Raw genomic sequence first — 17,983 nt, 5'->3', positions numbered from 1 at the left:
GAAAAGAGTATATAAAAATCATTTTCAACAATTTTGTGATGACGTTGGGATTGAGTATCAATTAATAGCTCCTTACACTCTTCAACAAAATGAAGTGAGTGAAAGAAAAAATAGAGCAATCATGGAGATGGCCAGGTGCATGCTTCATCAAAAGGAATTACCAAAGCAGTTTTGGGCCAAAGCTGCAAATATAGTCATGTTCATACAAAATAGGCTTCCGACACGAGTCTTGCAAAATCAAACTCCTTTTCAAGCTTGGTTTGGTGTTAAAACTTTTTTGGACTTTCCTAAAATATTTGGTTTCTTGTGTTATTCACATATAACACAAGTTAAACATGATAAGCTTGATAAAAGGGCTAAAGTAGGAATATTTATTGACTATAGCACAATTTCTAAAACTTATAGGATTTTCCAACCTCAAACTGGAAAAATTGTAATGAGTAGAGATGTGCACTTCATGAAGATAAAAACTAATGTTAGAGTGATTTAAAGAAAAGTCAAAACACTGAATTGGAGGTTGAAGACACTAGAGATGATTCACCTGATCAAGGAACAAGATTACTTTCTAATATCTATCAAAAAAACAATCTGTAATATAGATATTTGTGAACCAGCCAAATTTGAGGAAGCTACGGAGGAAAAATGGTTAGCAACAATGCAAGAGGAGTTGTCCATGATTGAGAAAAATCTAGTAAGTGGACTGAGAAAAATCTAGGAACTAGTTCTGAAACCTTATGACAAAAATGTCATTAGGATGAAATGTTTAGAACAAAATTCAACCCTGATGGTTCCATAAACAAGCACAAAGCAAGGCTTGATTGAAGTGAAATTGTATAAGATAACACCGGATATCTTATTGATACTGAAATTGTATTTTGAGAATTGTAAGAATGGGAATACTTTATTTCAAAAGTATGACTATTCTAATAAAAAATATATATTTATTTGAGGCCCTTTTTGTTTAAAAAAAGATAAACTTGCTGAGCATCGCAGTATAGCAAATGATTCCTACAAGGTTAACATCCTTTGTTATATCTATAGTATGCATTATGTCAAACCAGCACAAAAAAACAAAAAATAAATAAATACAAAGGAATAGAAAGACTAAACCAAAACCAACTCAATAAAATAAATAACACCTTCAGAAAATTTAGAATACTCTCCCGCCACTGATTACAACGTTCTCTAATACCATAGCAAACAAGTTCAACAACGAAGCATAAGAAACATGCAAACAAGTTCAACAACGAAGCATAAGAACACATGTAACATCATATTAGGATATTTGTGAGGCTTAGAATCAATAGCAGACATTTTATAAGGACAATATACTCTTTACCGTTAATTTCTTTCATATTCCCTTTTAATTCATTTCTTATCTCTTAATGAGTTTATGATAGCTGTTAAAGCTACACAGTAGCGTTAATTATAAAAAAGGTCTGCTGTTCAACCTGTGTTTAGATGTAAGTGCATATGTAATTGACACTTGAAATTGTGCCTTACGTCAAAACTGGATCCTCTCACTTTACTTTTTTCATATGATAGGGTCGTGTAAACAAAGATATTGAGACACCAAAAAAAATTGACACCATAGTTTGAATGGTACAACTGTTTGCTGTGTCGCCGAGGAAAATATGCTGAGTACTAGCTAGTTGATTCAGTCCTATTTCCTAAAAATCACTACAAATGGACCTCCATAGGATATTCCTCAACCAGCTTCATTTCATTACAAAGACATGAAATATCAGGCACTATCCCTCCATCATGATACCTGTATATTCCATCTCCCATTAGATCATTCAACAATGCATCTGGTTCTCTGGCACCTCCATGCTGTAAGAACTTTGTTCTTAAAGCAAATCCTGTAGTTGATGAAAGTGGATCCTCCTCGCACAGTTTTTTCCATATGGTTGCAGCAAAACACTTAGCATACAAATAGCTATAATAACCTGCCAATAAATATATTAAGTATCGACCGAAACTTCAAAATGTCAATAAATGAAGAGATTCAAGTTGAAGGCAAACACTTTTTGGTGGCATCCATTGGATAAATGTAACTTCTACCATCATGAGTATCAGGTTATTTAAATATATAACATTGGATAATTATTCAAAATATACGAAGTGCAACAATAAAAACAATTCACCCAAAGGAAATCAGGCACCTGCTAATTCAAAACTAACGAGTTCTGTCATTCTCACACGACTGTTTATTGAGATTTTAGTATGCTAAACATCACTAATACAAGGAATTTTAAGAAAATTAAGACTTTGGACACACCTGCACCATAATTAAGCAGATGACTGAATCGGGTCTCCCAATGCGTGCCTTCCACATGTCCATAATTCGTGTGCTCTCCTTTTAGTTCGGCGACAACAGAACTAATGTCACCATGAGGGAGTGGCTGCTCTCCAAAAAGTGTCTGGTCAACAAGAGCATAGAAGATCTGACAAAATAAGGCAATTAAAGTGTTAAAACAATGTAAACTATTTGTTGTAATTAGAGAAAATATCATAAGAGAAAATAGATATATAATCTTTTATTTTATTTTGTTTTTCTAGTTTTTCTATTTCCTTTCTTAAGAGAATTAGATTATTACAAATAAGGATATGAGAATGTATTTTTCATGATTGAGAATAATAAATCAGTCTTATTTTCAACTTGGTGTAAGAGCTCCCGATCTTGGAGCTCCGTTCCGCTGCAACGCTGTTGTCCGACCACTGCCGCTGCCGCCATCGCCGGTTGGGGTCGTTGATAGGGAAGAAAGGTGCACCCAACACCGGCAATCACAACGCCGAAAGTCGCTCCGTGAGAGGAGCCATCACGCACTGCCACAGACAGGGTCGCCGGCACCTCCTGAGTCTGTTCCTGGGGTCGGTGACGACTCGTTTGGCCTATATTTGAGCAAATATGAGTTTGAAGGTTTTGCTCCTCTTCTCGGTGTGCCCCACACGCTGTCGTCGTCTCGGAAAAGGTCACCGGAGACTCCTAGTTCCGTTCTACGGGATGTCTGAAGTAAAAATGATTCCTTTGGGAGTACCTAATGACCTACCAAATATAGGAGGTACTGATCGGTTGGATGGTCAGAATTACTTACAATGGAGCCAATTTATTCGAAGAGTTCTCAAGGGTTGTTCAAATTTTGATCACATAGACGGAGGAGGACCAGGACCAGACGACACTTATAAATAGATTGTGTATCAATTTATTCTTATAAATAGAAGATTGTGAGAGGGATCAATCAAGCCCTCTAGAATTGATTGGTGTATGAGGACAAGTAGACTGATGTAAGATACCATGGGAACTCAAGATGGCAGAAAAGGAGGATGAGAAATACTCTTTTGCATTATCACTTCTTAATATTTTGATTACTTGACCAAATTGATTCTTGATTTCATTCAAAAAGGATGTAAAGATAGCTAACAATTCAGAACGATTTTTCATAAGATAAACCCAAGTACATCGTGAATATTCATCAATAAAGGTAACAAAATATCTAAAACCAAAGGAGGAGATACGACTAGGTCCCCATATATCAGAATGGATGATGGAAAAACTAGAATTACATATTGATTGAGACCTTTTAGGAAAGGAAGATCTAACATGTTTTCCTAATTGACATGACTCACATTCTAAGGTTTGGAGACCACTCAGTTCAGGACACATTTTTTTTAATTTGGACAAATGAGGATGGCCAAGTCGATCATGTAGCACTTTAGGATTAGGAGCAGCAACACAGGACACCCTTGGACGAGATCCAAAATGGTATAATCCGCCAGCTTCATATCCTTCTCCAATCTGTCTCCCCGAACCACGCTCCTGTATAACAAAAGATTTATGATCAAAGGTTATTGAACAATTTAACATTTTAGTCAACTGGCTTAAGGAAATTAAATTAAAAGGACAATTAGGGACAAAAAGGACTGAGTTGAGATTGAGGGAGGGAGATAAAGAAACATGACCGACTTCTTTGGAAGAAGTTTTAGATCCATTTGCAAGGGTTATGAAATGAGGTTTTTCTCGAAAGGAAATAGATGAGAACAAAGAGGTATTACCAGAAATGTGATCAGAAGCACTTGAGTCAATTACCCATGAATTGTGACCTTCCATAGATTGAGAAATGCAGGCTGTTGATGTATTGGGAGATTGAGATGGTTGTACCAAGCTGTTAGACTTTAACCTTAAATACTCTTGATATTCATCCTCAGAAAACATAGAAGTGGAAGCTTCAGTCTGCGAAGTGGCAGTTTCAGTCTTCGAAATATTGGCGATTTTGGAAGGGAAACCATGTAAGGAGTAGCAATTCTCTTGAGTATGACCCATCCTTTTACAGTATGTGCATTGAGGACGTCCCCGACCTCCTCGTCCTCCTCCTCTAGTGCCACGTCCTCCTCTTCCTCGTGTGGCAACCATGACAGATGGTTCCACTAGTTCATGCGCTTCTTGAGTTTAAGGTACCGGGACACGCAGAAGGCGAGTGGTCAATGTTTCCATAGAGGGGACCTCATGACTAGTTAGAAGTTGATCTCTGAGATGATCAAAATCGGGATGTAGGGCACGAAGGATCAACACCATGTAAAATTTGTCTAGTTTCTTTTTGATATCCTCTAATGGATCTACTTCCAAAAACATCCTAAGTTCTTCGACAGCAGATTGGGCTTCAGCCATGAAAGACACCATATCATGGTCTGCCATTTTAAGAGATGCAAGCTTGTTCATAGTGTCATAGAGACGTTGAATATCGTTGGCATAAATGCTTTGGGCTTTCTTCCAAAAGGAGTGACAAGTTTTGAAAGCCCTCAAAGATACAAGAAGTTTGGGTTCCACTGATTGCCATAACAGGGCACACAACTGGAAATCTACTTGTTTCCACTGATCAGCTTTTTCAGTAGGCACATGGCTTCCATCTCGCTCAAGGTGGTCATAATGCCCTTGGCCAAGGAACCACATCTCAACGGCAGCAGACCATGACAGATAATTTTTTCCATTTAGCTTCTCGGAGGTAATTGATGGACTTCCAGAGAAGGAAAGAGTACTTCCAGACGCCATTTTTGAAGAAGACGAATAGTACTAGCGAGGAACAAGAAAATCCTAAGGGTTTAGATGAAGGAAACTGTGACAGTGATGGACGACGGTGGCCGGCGGCGACGGTGGCCGGACGGTGGCCGGCGACGGACGACGGTGGCCGACGGTGGACGGTGGCCGGCGGCGGGCAGCGGCGGACGGTGGCGGGCGACGAAGAACTGTGGCGCCGGACAGATATATATTACGAGACAGAAACCAGAGCAGGATTGACCCGCTCTGATACCAACTTAAGATTGAACTGTAAAATAATTCTAGAGGGCTTGATTGATCCCTCTCACAATCTTCTATTTATAAGAATAAATTGATACACAAGTACATGATAAATAGGGTAACCCTAGACACAATATAATCATGATAAATAGAGTAATCCTAGACACAATATAATCATGATAAATAGGGTAACCCTTGACACACTATAATGATGATAAAATAGGATAAATATCCTAACAACCCTTATCTTACATTATAAATAAACTACCCTATGTGTATGCAAAACACATAAGGGAGATTTCTCCTAATCTTCTCTACTATTTCATATGGTATCAGAGCCATGATTAGAGCCTATCCTAGCGAGTTCTAAGTGCGCATTCTATTCTTCTATTTCACCCGCTATCGGATTGTTATCGGACCACCCAGTTTCTACTATTACGCACGAGATGTCTATACCTCGGTGTGAAGGGGTGTGTTGGAAGTCCCACATCGACTAGAGATAAGGCCAATTCATAATTTATAAGTGGGTCCAAACCTCACCCTACAAGCCGGTTTTGTGGGGTTGACTTAGGCTTATAGTCCACTTCTTAATATCTTGGGTCCTTGACTCAGGCGCCACCGATCATATCACTGGTAACAAGTCCTTATTTTCTTCCTTGTCATGTCCGGATAATTTACCCTCGGTAACGATGGCTGATGGGTCTAGAGTCTCATCTCATGGTATTGGTACTGTTCATATTTTTCCGTCCATATCCATTGATAATGTACTTTATGTCCCTGGGTCTCCTTTTAACTTATTGTCCGTAAGTCGTCTAACTCGTTCCCTTAATTGTGTTATTTCATTTATCAAAGATTCTGTTTGGTTGCAGGACCGGAGTTCGAAACACATGATTGGCACAGGATGTGAGTCTCATGGCCTATATCATCTCAGCCCTTCTCCACATGCTGGCGTAATCATGGAGTCACCATCCCTTCTTCATGCTCAGTTAGGTCATCCCAGTCTTGCCAAACTGCAGCAACTTGTTCCGAGTTTATCGAAATTATCAAGTTTGTCGTGTGAGTCTTGTCAGTTAGGTAAACATACTCGTAGTTCCTTTCCTCGTAGTGTTTCACAACGAGCGTCATCCCCCTTTTCATTGGTTCATTCTGATATTTGGGGACCTAGTCGTGTTAAGTCAACTTTAGGATTTCAGTATTTTGTTACCTTTATTGATGACTATTCTAGATGTACTTGGTTGTTTCTCATGAAGAATCGTTCTGAGTTGTTTTCTATTTTTCAATCTTTTTTCAATGAAATAAAAACTCAGTTTGGGGTTTCTATTCGCACTTTACGTAGTGATAATGGCCGTGAATACCTTTCTCAACCGTTTAAACATTTCATGGCTTCTCATGGCATTCTTCACCAAACCTCATGTGCCTATACCCCTCAACAAAATGGGGTGGCTGAGCGCAAGAATAGACACCTTATTGAAACAACTCGTACCCTTCTGATTCATGGTCAAGTACCCTCACATTTTTGGGGTGATGCTGTTCTCACGGCATGTTATCTTATCAACCGCATGCCATCTTCCATTCTAGATAACAAAATCCCCCATTCTATCTTATTTCCTCAAGACCCTCTACATCTATTACCTCTTAGAGTTTTTGGGTCTACATGTTTTGTTCATGATTTTAGTCCTGGTCTTGATAAGTTATCTCCTAGGTCTCACAAATGTGTCTTCTTAGGATTTCCACGATCACAAAAGGGCTATAAGTGTTTTTCCCCTTCCCTCAATCGTCATTTTATTTCTGCTGATGTCACTTTTGATGAATCTTCTTTTTACTTTACACAGCTATCTTCTAGTTCTGTACCTCTCCCTGCTACTGTTGATATTCCTCTTATCTGTGATCCTCCTGGTGATGCTCCACCCATTTTGTCTCCTTCTTCTTTAGACTCTCATTCACCACAGGATCGTCCTTCACCACCACCCCTTCAGGTTTATAGTCGCCGCAATTGTCTCCCTCATGACTCACTTCCAGTGCCGCCTCCTGTGTCTCCTTCGGCTCCAGCAAATGAGTCTGACTTGCCTATTGCCCTCCGTAAAGGTATACGCTCTACCCGTAACCCTTCCCCCCATTATACTGTTCTTAGTTACCACAGATTATCTCCATCTTTTTACACTTGTCTCTCATTTCTTTTGTGTCAATTCCTAAATCTGTGGGTGATGCCTTAACTCATCCTGGCTGACGTCAAGCTATGCTGGATGAATTAAGTGCTTTACAGAAAAGTGGAACTTGGGAGCTTGTCCAATTACCATCTGGAAAGTCTGTTGTTGGTTGCAGGTGGGTGTATGCTATCAAGGTTGGCCCTGATGGCACAATTGATCGTCTGAAAGCTCGACTGGTTGCCAAAGGCTACACACGGATTTTTGGTTTGGATTATGGTGATACTTTTTCTCCAGTGGCAAAAATGACCTCTGTTTGCCTATTCATTGCCATGGCCGCTCTTCGACAATGGCCTATTTACAAACTTGATGTCAAAACTGCTTTCCTAAATGGTGATTTGCATGAAGAAATTTATATGGAGCAACCGCCTGGCTTTGTTGCTCAGGGGGAGTCATCTGGATTGGTATGTCGTCTTCGCAAATCCTTATATGGCCTAAAACAGTCTCCTCGGGCCTGGTTTGGTAAATTTAGTTGTGTTGTTCAACAATTTGGTATGTCTCGCAGTGAAGCGGATCATTCAGTGTTCTATCGCCACTCAAGTGCTGGATGTATTTACTTAATAGTGTATGTCGATGATATTGTTCTCACAGGAAGTGACTATCTCGGCATCTCAGATGAAACAACACCTTTGTCACCATTTTCAAACCAAAGATCTTGGTAAACTCCGGTACTTTTTGGGTATTGAAGTAGCACAATCCAATGATGGTATTGTCATATCTCAGAGGAAGTATGCGTTAGACATCTTGGAGGAAACAGGGTTAATGAACTGTAAATCTGTTGAGACACCTATGGACCCTAACATCAAACTCCTACCAAATCAGGGGGAGCCTTTCTCAGATCCTGAACGGTACAGAAGATTAGTTGGTAAATTAAACTATCTTACTGTTACGTGTCCTGACATTTCCTTCGCAGTTAGTGTGGTGAGTCAATTTCTAAACTCCCCATGTGAAGACCATTGGGATGCAGTTGTTCGCATACTGAAGTATATTAAAGGATCACCTGGAAAAGGTTTGCTATATGGCCCTAACAACGATACAATAATCATTTGCTATTCAGATGCTGATTGGGCTGGTTCTCCTTCTGATAGGAGGTCTACTTCTGGATATTGTGTCTCTATTGGTGGCAACCTGATATCTCGGAAAAGTAAGAAGCAAAGTGTTGTGGCAAGGTCCAGCACAGAAGCAGAATATAGAGCTATGGCATCTGCTACTTGCAAGCTTGTGTGGCTTAAACAATTACTTAGTGAATTGAAATTTGGAGATGTCACTCACATGATACTTATATGTGATAATCAAGCTGCTCTTCATATTAGCTCTAACCCTGTCTTCCATGAGAGAACCAAACACATTGAAGTTGATTGTCATTTTATTAGAGAAAAAATCATATCCGGAGATATCAAGACTGAGTTCGTTAACTCAAGCAACCAGTTGGCAGACATATTCACCAAGTCCTTACGAGGACCTAGAATTGACTATCTTTGTAACAAGCTTGGAACATATGATTTATATGCTCCAGCTTGAGGGGGAGTGTTAGATGTTAAGTTGTGTGTTTATGTTAATTGGGCTTAGCCCATTCTGTATTTAGGGTTTAACCCTTATATTATATTATAAATAAACTATCCTATGTGTATGCAAAACACATAAGGGAGATTTCTCCTAATCTTCTCTACTATTTCATATACTCTATGCATAAAAGGTAAGATTTTTCTCAATACTGTTGGTCAAGTGTCTCAAGGTATTTGGATCCTTTATTCGGGTGTAACTGATCATATGACACCTTTTAGTGGGTCTTTCGACTCATATGGTAAAAGCAATAAAGCACAACTTATTACAATTGTGAATGGTTAGGGTATACCTATATGCGGCTCTGAGAATATAATTTTGGACTCATCGATTATATTGAAGGATGTTTTACATGTTCCTCAATTAGCTAATAGTCTTATCTCTGTGAAAAAACTCAAAGGATTTAAATTGTTCAGTAACATTTTTTCCAACTTATTGTGTTTTTCAGGACCTTGCCACGGGGAAGACGATTTTAACTGCTAAGGAGCAAAGTGGGTTGTATTTTTTAGAGTTTGATGACCAAAGCAATACACAAATTATGAGTCAACAAGCTACATCTGAGACGTGGGCAAATTCCCAAATATTTATGATTGTACCCATTCATTTAGTCAAAGGCTTGGGCATCATTCATTTAGTCTTATCAAGTCTTTGTTTCCCCATTTGTTTACAAAGTTTGTTGAGTCTTTTAATTGTGATATTTGTCAATTGTCAAAACACCATCGTGCATCTTATCCTATTAGTAATAAAATGAGTATTTCTCCATTTGATTTAATTCACTCTGATGTTTGGGGTCCTGTCATAGATTCTATTTCCAGAGCCAAATGGTTTGTTACCTTTATTTATAATTGTACCCATGTCACGTGGACATACCTAATGAAAAATAAATCTAAAGTTTTTCAAATTTTTGTTAATTTTTTCCGTCTTGTCCAAAATCAATTTGGAAAAAATATCAAAAGAATTAGGTCTGATAATGGTACTGAATATGTGAATCATGAATTTCTCAATTTTTTTTCTCATAATGGTATTGTTCATGAACTAACTTGTGTTAACACCCCTCAACAAAATAGGGTTGCTGAAAGAAAGAATCGTCATCTTCTTGAAGTAACTAGAGCTCTTCTTTTTCAAATGTTTGTTCCAAAAAATTACTGGGGAGAAATTGTGTTAACTGTCACATATCTCATCAACAAGTTACCCACTCGTATCTTAAATGGCATTAGTCCTATAGAGTCTCTATTGTCTTTTGTTCCTTCTTCCCTAATAACAAGTCTACCTAGTCAAGTCTTTGGATGTGTTGTTTTTGTTCACTCTCATCATCCTAACCGTGGTAAATTAGATCCCAAAGCTCTTAAATTTGTCTTTATTGGGTATCCTTTAATTAAACACAATCCTTTTATGTCAGTCCACCACTTCAGGGGGAGAAAGCACTTGAAGTGGATGAACTCTCCTTCTTGTCATTACCACGTTTGTCTTTGTAGGATGCCCAAGACCTGAGCAATGAAGCTACCATAGTCCACAGTGAGGAAGAAGACAGAATTTTTGGCAACAAATATGAAAGAAGAAAACAACCCACTTCGACTCTCGAGCAAGAAAAATTGTCTAATCCGGAGGTAAGGATCCCTGAAGATATCAATGAGGAGGAGGTAAGTATTACTAAGGATTTATCCATTGCATTGAGAAAGGGAAAAAGATCATGTGCTAAATATCCTATTTCTCAGTATGTTTGCATTAACAATCTCTTTGATAAGCACCAAAGTTTTATTGCTGCCATTGATGCCACAAAAATTCCTACCTCAATCCAGGAGGCCATGAAAATTGAACATTGGAATCAAGCCACGAAAGAAGAGATGAATGCATTAGAAAGAAATTCAACTTGGGAGATTGTTGATAAGCCAAGAGTCAAGAAGGCAGTAGGGTGTAGATGGATTATTCATAGTGAAACATAAGGTAGATGGGACAATAGAAAGATATAAAGCTAGATTGGTGGCAAAAGGATATACCCAAACATATGGGATTGACTATGAGGAGACATTTGCCCCAGTGGCAAAGATGAATACAGTTTGAGTTATTCTCTCTTTGGCTGGCCATTTTGGATGGGACTTACACCAGCTAGATGTGAAGAATGCCTTTCTTCATGGAAATCTAGATGAGAAAGTGTACATGGAGATTCCCCCAGGTTTTGAAGTGAAAAATGAAAGAAACAAGGTATGCCTCCTGAAGAGAGCATTGTATGGTCTTAAGCAATCCCCTAAAGCATGGTTTGGAAGATTTACAAAAGCAACGGTTTCCTTGGGATACAGACAAAGCCAAGGAGATCATACTCTATTCATAAAGCACTCTTCTACAGGTAAACTCACTCTATTACTTGTCTATGTGGATGACATGATTATTCCAGGAGATGATGAAAAAGAAATATTGGCATTAAAAGATAAATTGGCAGCTCAGTTTGAAATGAAAGACCTAGGAAAACTCAAATATTTTCTTGGAATAGAGGTTGCCTACTCCAAGAACGGAATTTTCATCTCCCAAAGGAAATGTGTACTTGATCTCCTCAAAGAAACAGGAAAGCTGGGATGTAGAACCTCAACAGTTCCTATAGAACAGAATCACAGAATTGGAAGTGAAGAAAGTGCTCTTATAAAGAAGGTCCAATATCAGAGATTGGTAGGAAAATTGATTTATCTATCACACACAAGACCAGACATTGCTTATGCTATGAGTGTAGTGAGCCAATTTGTGCATGATCCAAGAGAGAGACACATGCAAGCAGTTGACAAAATTCTCCAATACTTGAAGTCAAGTCCAGGAAAGGGGTTATTATTCAAAAGGGAAGTTGAAAAATAAGACTGATTTATTATTGTCAATCATAAAAAATACATTTGGATACTCTCTATTTGTAATAATCTAATTCTCCTAAAACGGGAAATAAGGAAACTAGAAAAATAAAATAAAATAAAAAATTATATATCTATTTCCTCTAATTAGAAAGATTCTAAAGATATTATCTCAAATTACAATACTCCCCCTCAAGCTGGATCATACAAGACTGTATGAACCAAGCTTGGAATAGTCAAACTCAATTGTAGAGAATGTCAATAAACCAAATTGGACAGCAATGGACAAAAGCGAACTAGCACAATGAAACTTCAACTTGGACAGCAATGGACGAGGGCGAACTAGCACCATTAAACTTTAACTTGGACAGCAATGGACGAGGGTGAACTAGCACCATGAAACTTCAACTTGGACAGCAATGGATGGAGAGATTTCCATAAAAAATGGATGATGACTTGCAATAGCAAACAACAACAAACTAGAAGAACAGTTGAAGGGCCTCCAGTGGCGAACAACAACAAACTGCAGGGACTGGATTGCCGTCAATAGTGGCGAACAGCAACAAAACATCAAGAACATGATTTCCATGAGTAACATATGGGAGGCCTTCAAAGGCTAACAGCCACAAACCTGTAGGGACTTAACCACCTTGAACAACAATGAACCTTTAGGGACTTAATTGCCCTAACAACAACGAACCTTTAGGGACTTAACTGCCCTAACAACAACAAACTATCAAGGACTTCATTGTCCTAACCTTTAGGGACTTAACTGCCCTAACAACAACAAACCTTCAAGAACTTCATTATCCTAACCTTTAGGGACTTAACTGCCCTAACAACAACAAACCTTCAAGGACTTCACTGTCCTAACCTTTAGGGACTTAATTGCCCTAATAACAACGAGCCTTCAAGGACTTTACTGTCCTGAACAGCAACAAACCTGCAGGAACTGAACTGCCTTGCAACGAGCAACAAACCTTTAGGGACTTAACCACCCTATAGCGGCTGAAACTTTTCTTCCCCTCACGACTGAACGATATGCACGTCAATGACTGAACGGCATATGCACGTCAATGACAGGACGTGAAGGTGGAGAACCCGGTGCAACTACACTGTGACAATAAGTCTGCTATGAGCATAGCCCATAATCCAGTACAATATGACAGAACCAAACACATTGAAATTGACAGACATTTCATCAAAGATAATCTTGACAGAGGATTTGTGATTACAACTCATATTCCTACAGAACTTCAAATAGCAGATATTTTTACAAAAGGGCGTCCTCCGAGTAGATTTCAAGATCTTGTAGACAAGTTGGGAATGATTGATATTCATTTACCAACTTGAGGGGGAGTGTTGTAATTAGAGAAAATATCTTTAGAATCTTCCTAATTAGAGGAAATAGATATATAATCTTTTATTTTATTTTGTTTTCCTAGTTTCTCTATTTTCCTTTTTAGGAGAATTAGATTATTACAAATAGAGGATATGAGAATGTATTTTTCATGATTGAGAATAATAAATCAGTCTTATTTCCAACTCTATTTATCCTTCATAGACAGAAGAATTAAAGTTATGCTTAAGCAGTGACAACCAATGTGTCCTCTACACAAGCATGAAAAGAAAAAGAAAATATAAAAAACCTGACGTTGCAGTTCCGTTGCAGCAAACATATCTCTGGCACCCTGCATTGACTCAACCAACTTCTGAGGAATTTGTTCGCCAGTTGAATAGTGTCTAGCAAATTTTCTCAAAACTCGATAATCCCATGCATAGTACCTGTCATGAAAAGTAATACCTATATCAGCAGTGACAAGTAACCAAATTTGTTTAGAAGCAACTCTCGCCTTCTAAATTGTCAAATGATGATACCCCAAATATCTGCAATATCAACATTCCCCTCAAGTTAGTAAATGTATATCAATCATTCCTAACTTGCCAATACATTCTTGAAGTCTAGCAATGGGGAGCTGATGAGGACATGGATGAAGAGGAGATCACTCAAGAGCTTGAAGAGAGTCATTACCAGAAACAGAGCTAAAGAATGAAAAAAAGAAAGACTCCCAAAAGTAAACAACAATTATCAAGCAAGAATCATCACTAGGGGGATGACAACAGACCTTGGAGAGAACATCAACAATAATTGTCTTCATAAGGAAATCTTTGCTTATATAAAGAAAATATCAATTTTATTTTAATTTTTACAAATTAATAGTATTTTTTGGTTTCTAGAATAAGACTACATCAACATGGATAAATTGTTTGCATCCAAGAATAAGCTATGGATTGTTTGCACACAATAGAGCCTAAGCTTTGAAACAAACACCCTTGGTCTAAGTTGTAATACTCATTTCTCACATTCATGTGACAATTTTTTTTTGCACTTATTCCATGTTTTTCATTTCCTTTGCTACTTATTCATTACCTAGCTGAGATGCTTAGGGAACCACGAATGGGTTTCTTACCCATTCATGTGATTTAATCCATGAGTTCCTATGATTCTTGGTTCCTTTTGTGATCCCAATTGTTTTCCACTGAATATACAGACGTTCTCTATCATTTCTATGGTTCAATTTGTTGTTTCTGTCATTGGTTCAATTTGTTATTTCTTTCACGGGTTCAAATATGGGTCAGGTCCTATTTCTATAGCTCTTGTGTTCTTATGTGATGTCTATGATCCAATTAGTTGAATCCGCATCTTAGATATTTAAAGACAACCTATGGAGAGAGATCAAGTTTATATGGTTTGATTTTTGGTTCTTAAACTTAATTTGATAGATCCTATATTGCAAACCCATTATTTGGGTCTCTACATTAGGAGCACCCCTTGGTGAAAACACCTACTGATTAGGGCCCCATCGAACTTATCTTTAGTGAAGTGCCCATCAAACTCTATGCTTTGTTTTGTCCCAAAAAGGGTCTCATAAGTCCCTCATTTTTTTGTTGGACATCAAGAATCATCTTCATCTATAATCCTTCACATTGTCATGCATCACAGATTGAAATTATGCTTCTGCACTAAACCAAACTAAATTTTTCTTTTTGCTCCTCCATTACTATATTCATTCAGAGAAACACTCGGTATTTGGAGGTGAATCTCCTACAATCTACAGCTCACTAGCCATAATCCACGGACAATTTACCTTCTCTCCAGAATACCATTCCTTCACCTGTACTTACCTTCAAATATTGGTAAATCTTATCACGTGCCTAAAGGCACCTTCACATGGGACCATGACAAATTGATTGACCACACTAACATCAAGGCCATGCAGTCATAGAATAATACCATGAACCATCACTCATGGAATTTAAACTTTCGACAACAACTAAATCGCACAAAACCAAATTATATGATAAGAATTAACCAAGCTTTGTAACCTTTATCTAAACCCTATCTCTATACAATGTAGAACTAAACCACCAGCTAAGGTTGCAATTAAGGCATCCTCAAAAGACGTTGAAGCTAAGGTGGGTTAGGAGGACCACAATTAAGGTCATTTTCCAACGTTAAAAACAACTTATTTAAGTTTGTCTATGTGTTTAGCTACAAACAAAATTATAGCAAATTTCAATGTCAGTTGAGAGTTTGAAACGTAGAGTTGACACTTGTAAGTGAAAAATATTCACCATTACCCCAGTGCCCTGCAGGGTATAATATGCCACATGACGTTTCTAAAGACATCTTTCTCATCTTGTACAGGTGAATATCTTGTACAGGTGAATGTTGACATTCCAATTGCAGATCCCAATTGAAGATCAAAGAGTATCTGAATGTCATGGTTAAACTTGGACAATCGAACTTTCAGGGGCACACTTGAAGATGATGGTGAATGCCAACGACAAAATCAGTGTTTTATTAAAAAATTCAAGAGGCCAACGTAATATAGCTTTACAAGGCTGAGATTATATTAGCTTAATTCTGAAAAATCAAACCAAAGTACATGTATCATAGAAAATTAGGCACCCACACAGCGAGATTCATTCAATTAAACAATTCATCCAAAACTTTTATATTTTATTTACCACCCGTATTTAAGGGTTAAGACTTAAAGAATATAGTTCTTGATGCATTCTACTCACTCAAACAGGTTGGATGGTATTTCAGCAAAATCCAAAACCGCTCTGGTGCCTGAAAAGTGCTGGTAGTCCTACAATGAGAACATGGAATCATCTCATTACAAAAATGACAGCAGTAACCACTTTTCAAAGATTTTTATTATGACTAAATGCTTGCTAAGGTATTTTAGCTCAGTAAACAAGATGGTAAGAGAGTTCATATAATTCAAACTTCAAAATGATTTTAAAACAAATGTTACGTTAGTCAAGATTAACTCAATTTGCTAAATTCATGTTCACACTCAACCCTACAAAACTAGCTTGTAAGGTGTTTGCACCCACTTATATATTGTAAATTGATTTTATCTCTAGTCGAGGTAAGACTTCCAACACACTTTCCTCAGGTTGAAGTATATACATCTCAAACGTGAGACTAGACATTAATGAGTGGTCCGATAGAGGCAGATAACAGGTGGAACTATATATCCAACAAACACAAATCTGGTTAGGATATGCTTTAAACTATGCCTCTGATACCATGTTAAAAGGTGGACTTTAAACCTAACTCAGTCCCACAAAACCAACTTGTAAGGAGAGGTTTGCATCCACTTATATATTGTAAATTGGTCTTATTTCTAGTCGATGTGGAACTTCCAACAAAATAAATTTGACTTCTATAAATATTAGTACTAAATTTTGAGAGGGAGAAAAATATTTTTATATTATTGATCTAACTGAAATGAAATGATACAAAGATGATGGTTCTCTGTTACACAAGTTCTATATAAAGGTCAAAGAATCATCAAGGCCTAGAGTATGTCAGTTAAAAATGCCTATTACTGCAATATGTCAACTTGTGAATGAAGGGTAGGGGTAGATCTTATTTATTACGTATATTTCTGTTATTTACATGATAAGATGAAATTTCTCATATATTGTAATTATTTATAATAGTGTTAAGAAGTGGATTTTAAGTCAAACTCAACTCTACAAAATCGACTTGTACGGTGAAGTTTATATCCACTTATATACTATAAATTAGCCTTATCATTAATCAATGTGAGACTTCCAACAAATAGTAACCAAATAGGTAATATCTTATATAAGTTATGTAAACACGGTATTACTCCCCATGGTTTTGCAAATCCCTAAAATTGGGGGATTGGTTTTACAACATTATCACATGTTGAAGGGATTGGACATCCTTACAGCTTAACTATAACATAGTTATCGTAGAGATATACAAAAGTAAAAGTAGTTAACTTTGAAAACTGATAATTTATTTATATTATCAACAATTGATTTGTATGGTGAATCAAACTTGCACAAATGTTTATCTTTGATTCTAACACATCATACAGCTTTGTCCTTATCGTGTAATGCTACTATTTTTTCACAAGTTCAAGAAGATACCGTTCTTGAAAGCAAAGAATGAAGAGCATGTCCAAACTCATGAAATAGAGTTTCTACTTCCCAATGATTGAGTCTTACGGCTGATGGATTTTGAGATCCCGGAAAGTTACAAACAAGAGCTACAATCTGCAAAATCATCATAATCAAGCATAAATAAGAAGAATAAGAAGTCTGCCTCCTCCAAGGAGAATACAGCAAAATTGTGTTTAAAATGACCACTGTGCATTGATATTTGTCTAAAAAAGGAAAATGTCTTTACGCAAAAACTGATTGAATACAGTGACTTAGTCAGAAAAATATGTTTAAAATGAGCATTGCACATTTATATTTGTCTAAAAGAGGAAAATTTCTTCCTGAAAAAAACTCATTGAACAATAACACAAAGGTCTAGGAAAACCTATACAGTTCATTCTTAAATTTACTACCTAAGTACCCTTAAACACTTCAGTGACGCTAGGTGACGAGATAAAAATATGGTAGCTTTTTCTTGAAATTCAAAATAACTGTTATGTCCAACTCTAGAAAAGTACAGTTTGAAAATATTATAAATACACCACAAATTTGGTAAATAAAAGTTTATGGTGCATAGATAGGCAAGAATTGCTGAAAGG

General features: G+C 37.3%; 1 protein-coding gene across 13 annotated transcripts in view; it reads right to left on the bottom strand.

Moving 5' to 3' along the window:
• Positions 1–1,499: 1,499 nt before the first annotated feature.
• LOC108334127 (mitochondrial intermediate peptidase, mitochondrial) overlaps positions 1,500–17,983 on the bottom strand; it is a 34,571-nt gene continuing 18,087 nt past the window's right edge. For 10 of the 13 annotated variants that reach the window (XM_052870564.1, XM_052870566.1, XM_017569783.2 and 7 more), the window contains 5 exons: positions 17,373–17,498; positions 15,984–16,051; positions 13,544–13,679; positions 2,282–2,447; positions 1,500–1,949 (listed from right to left, as the gene is read on the bottom strand). In XM_052870564.1, coding sequence (XP_052726524.1) covers positions 1,681–1,949; positions 2,282–2,447; positions 13,544–13,679; positions 15,984–16,051; positions 17,373–17,498 — 765 coding nt within the window. In that variant the 3' untranslated portion in view covers positions 1,500–1,680. Of the gene's footprint in view, positions 1,950–2,281; positions 2,448–3,630; positions 3,821–13,543; positions 13,680–15,983; positions 16,052–17,372; positions 17,499–17,983 lie in introns of those variants that run through there. The other 3 variants (XM_017569784.2, XM_052870567.1, XM_052870570.1) reach the window with 3 other exon arrangements.

Source organism: Vigna angularis, chromosome 11 (assembly GCF_016808095.1).
Source record: "Vigna angularis cultivar LongXiaoDou No.4 chromosome 11, ASM1680809v1, whole genome shotgun sequence".
In the NCBI taxonomy this organism is placed as follows: domain Eukaryota; kingdom Viridiplantae; phylum Streptophyta; class Magnoliopsida; order Fabales; family Fabaceae; genus Vigna; species Vigna angularis.
Note: the sequence above shows the minus strand (reverse complement) of the source record. Positions and strands in the feature narration are given on the sequence as shown.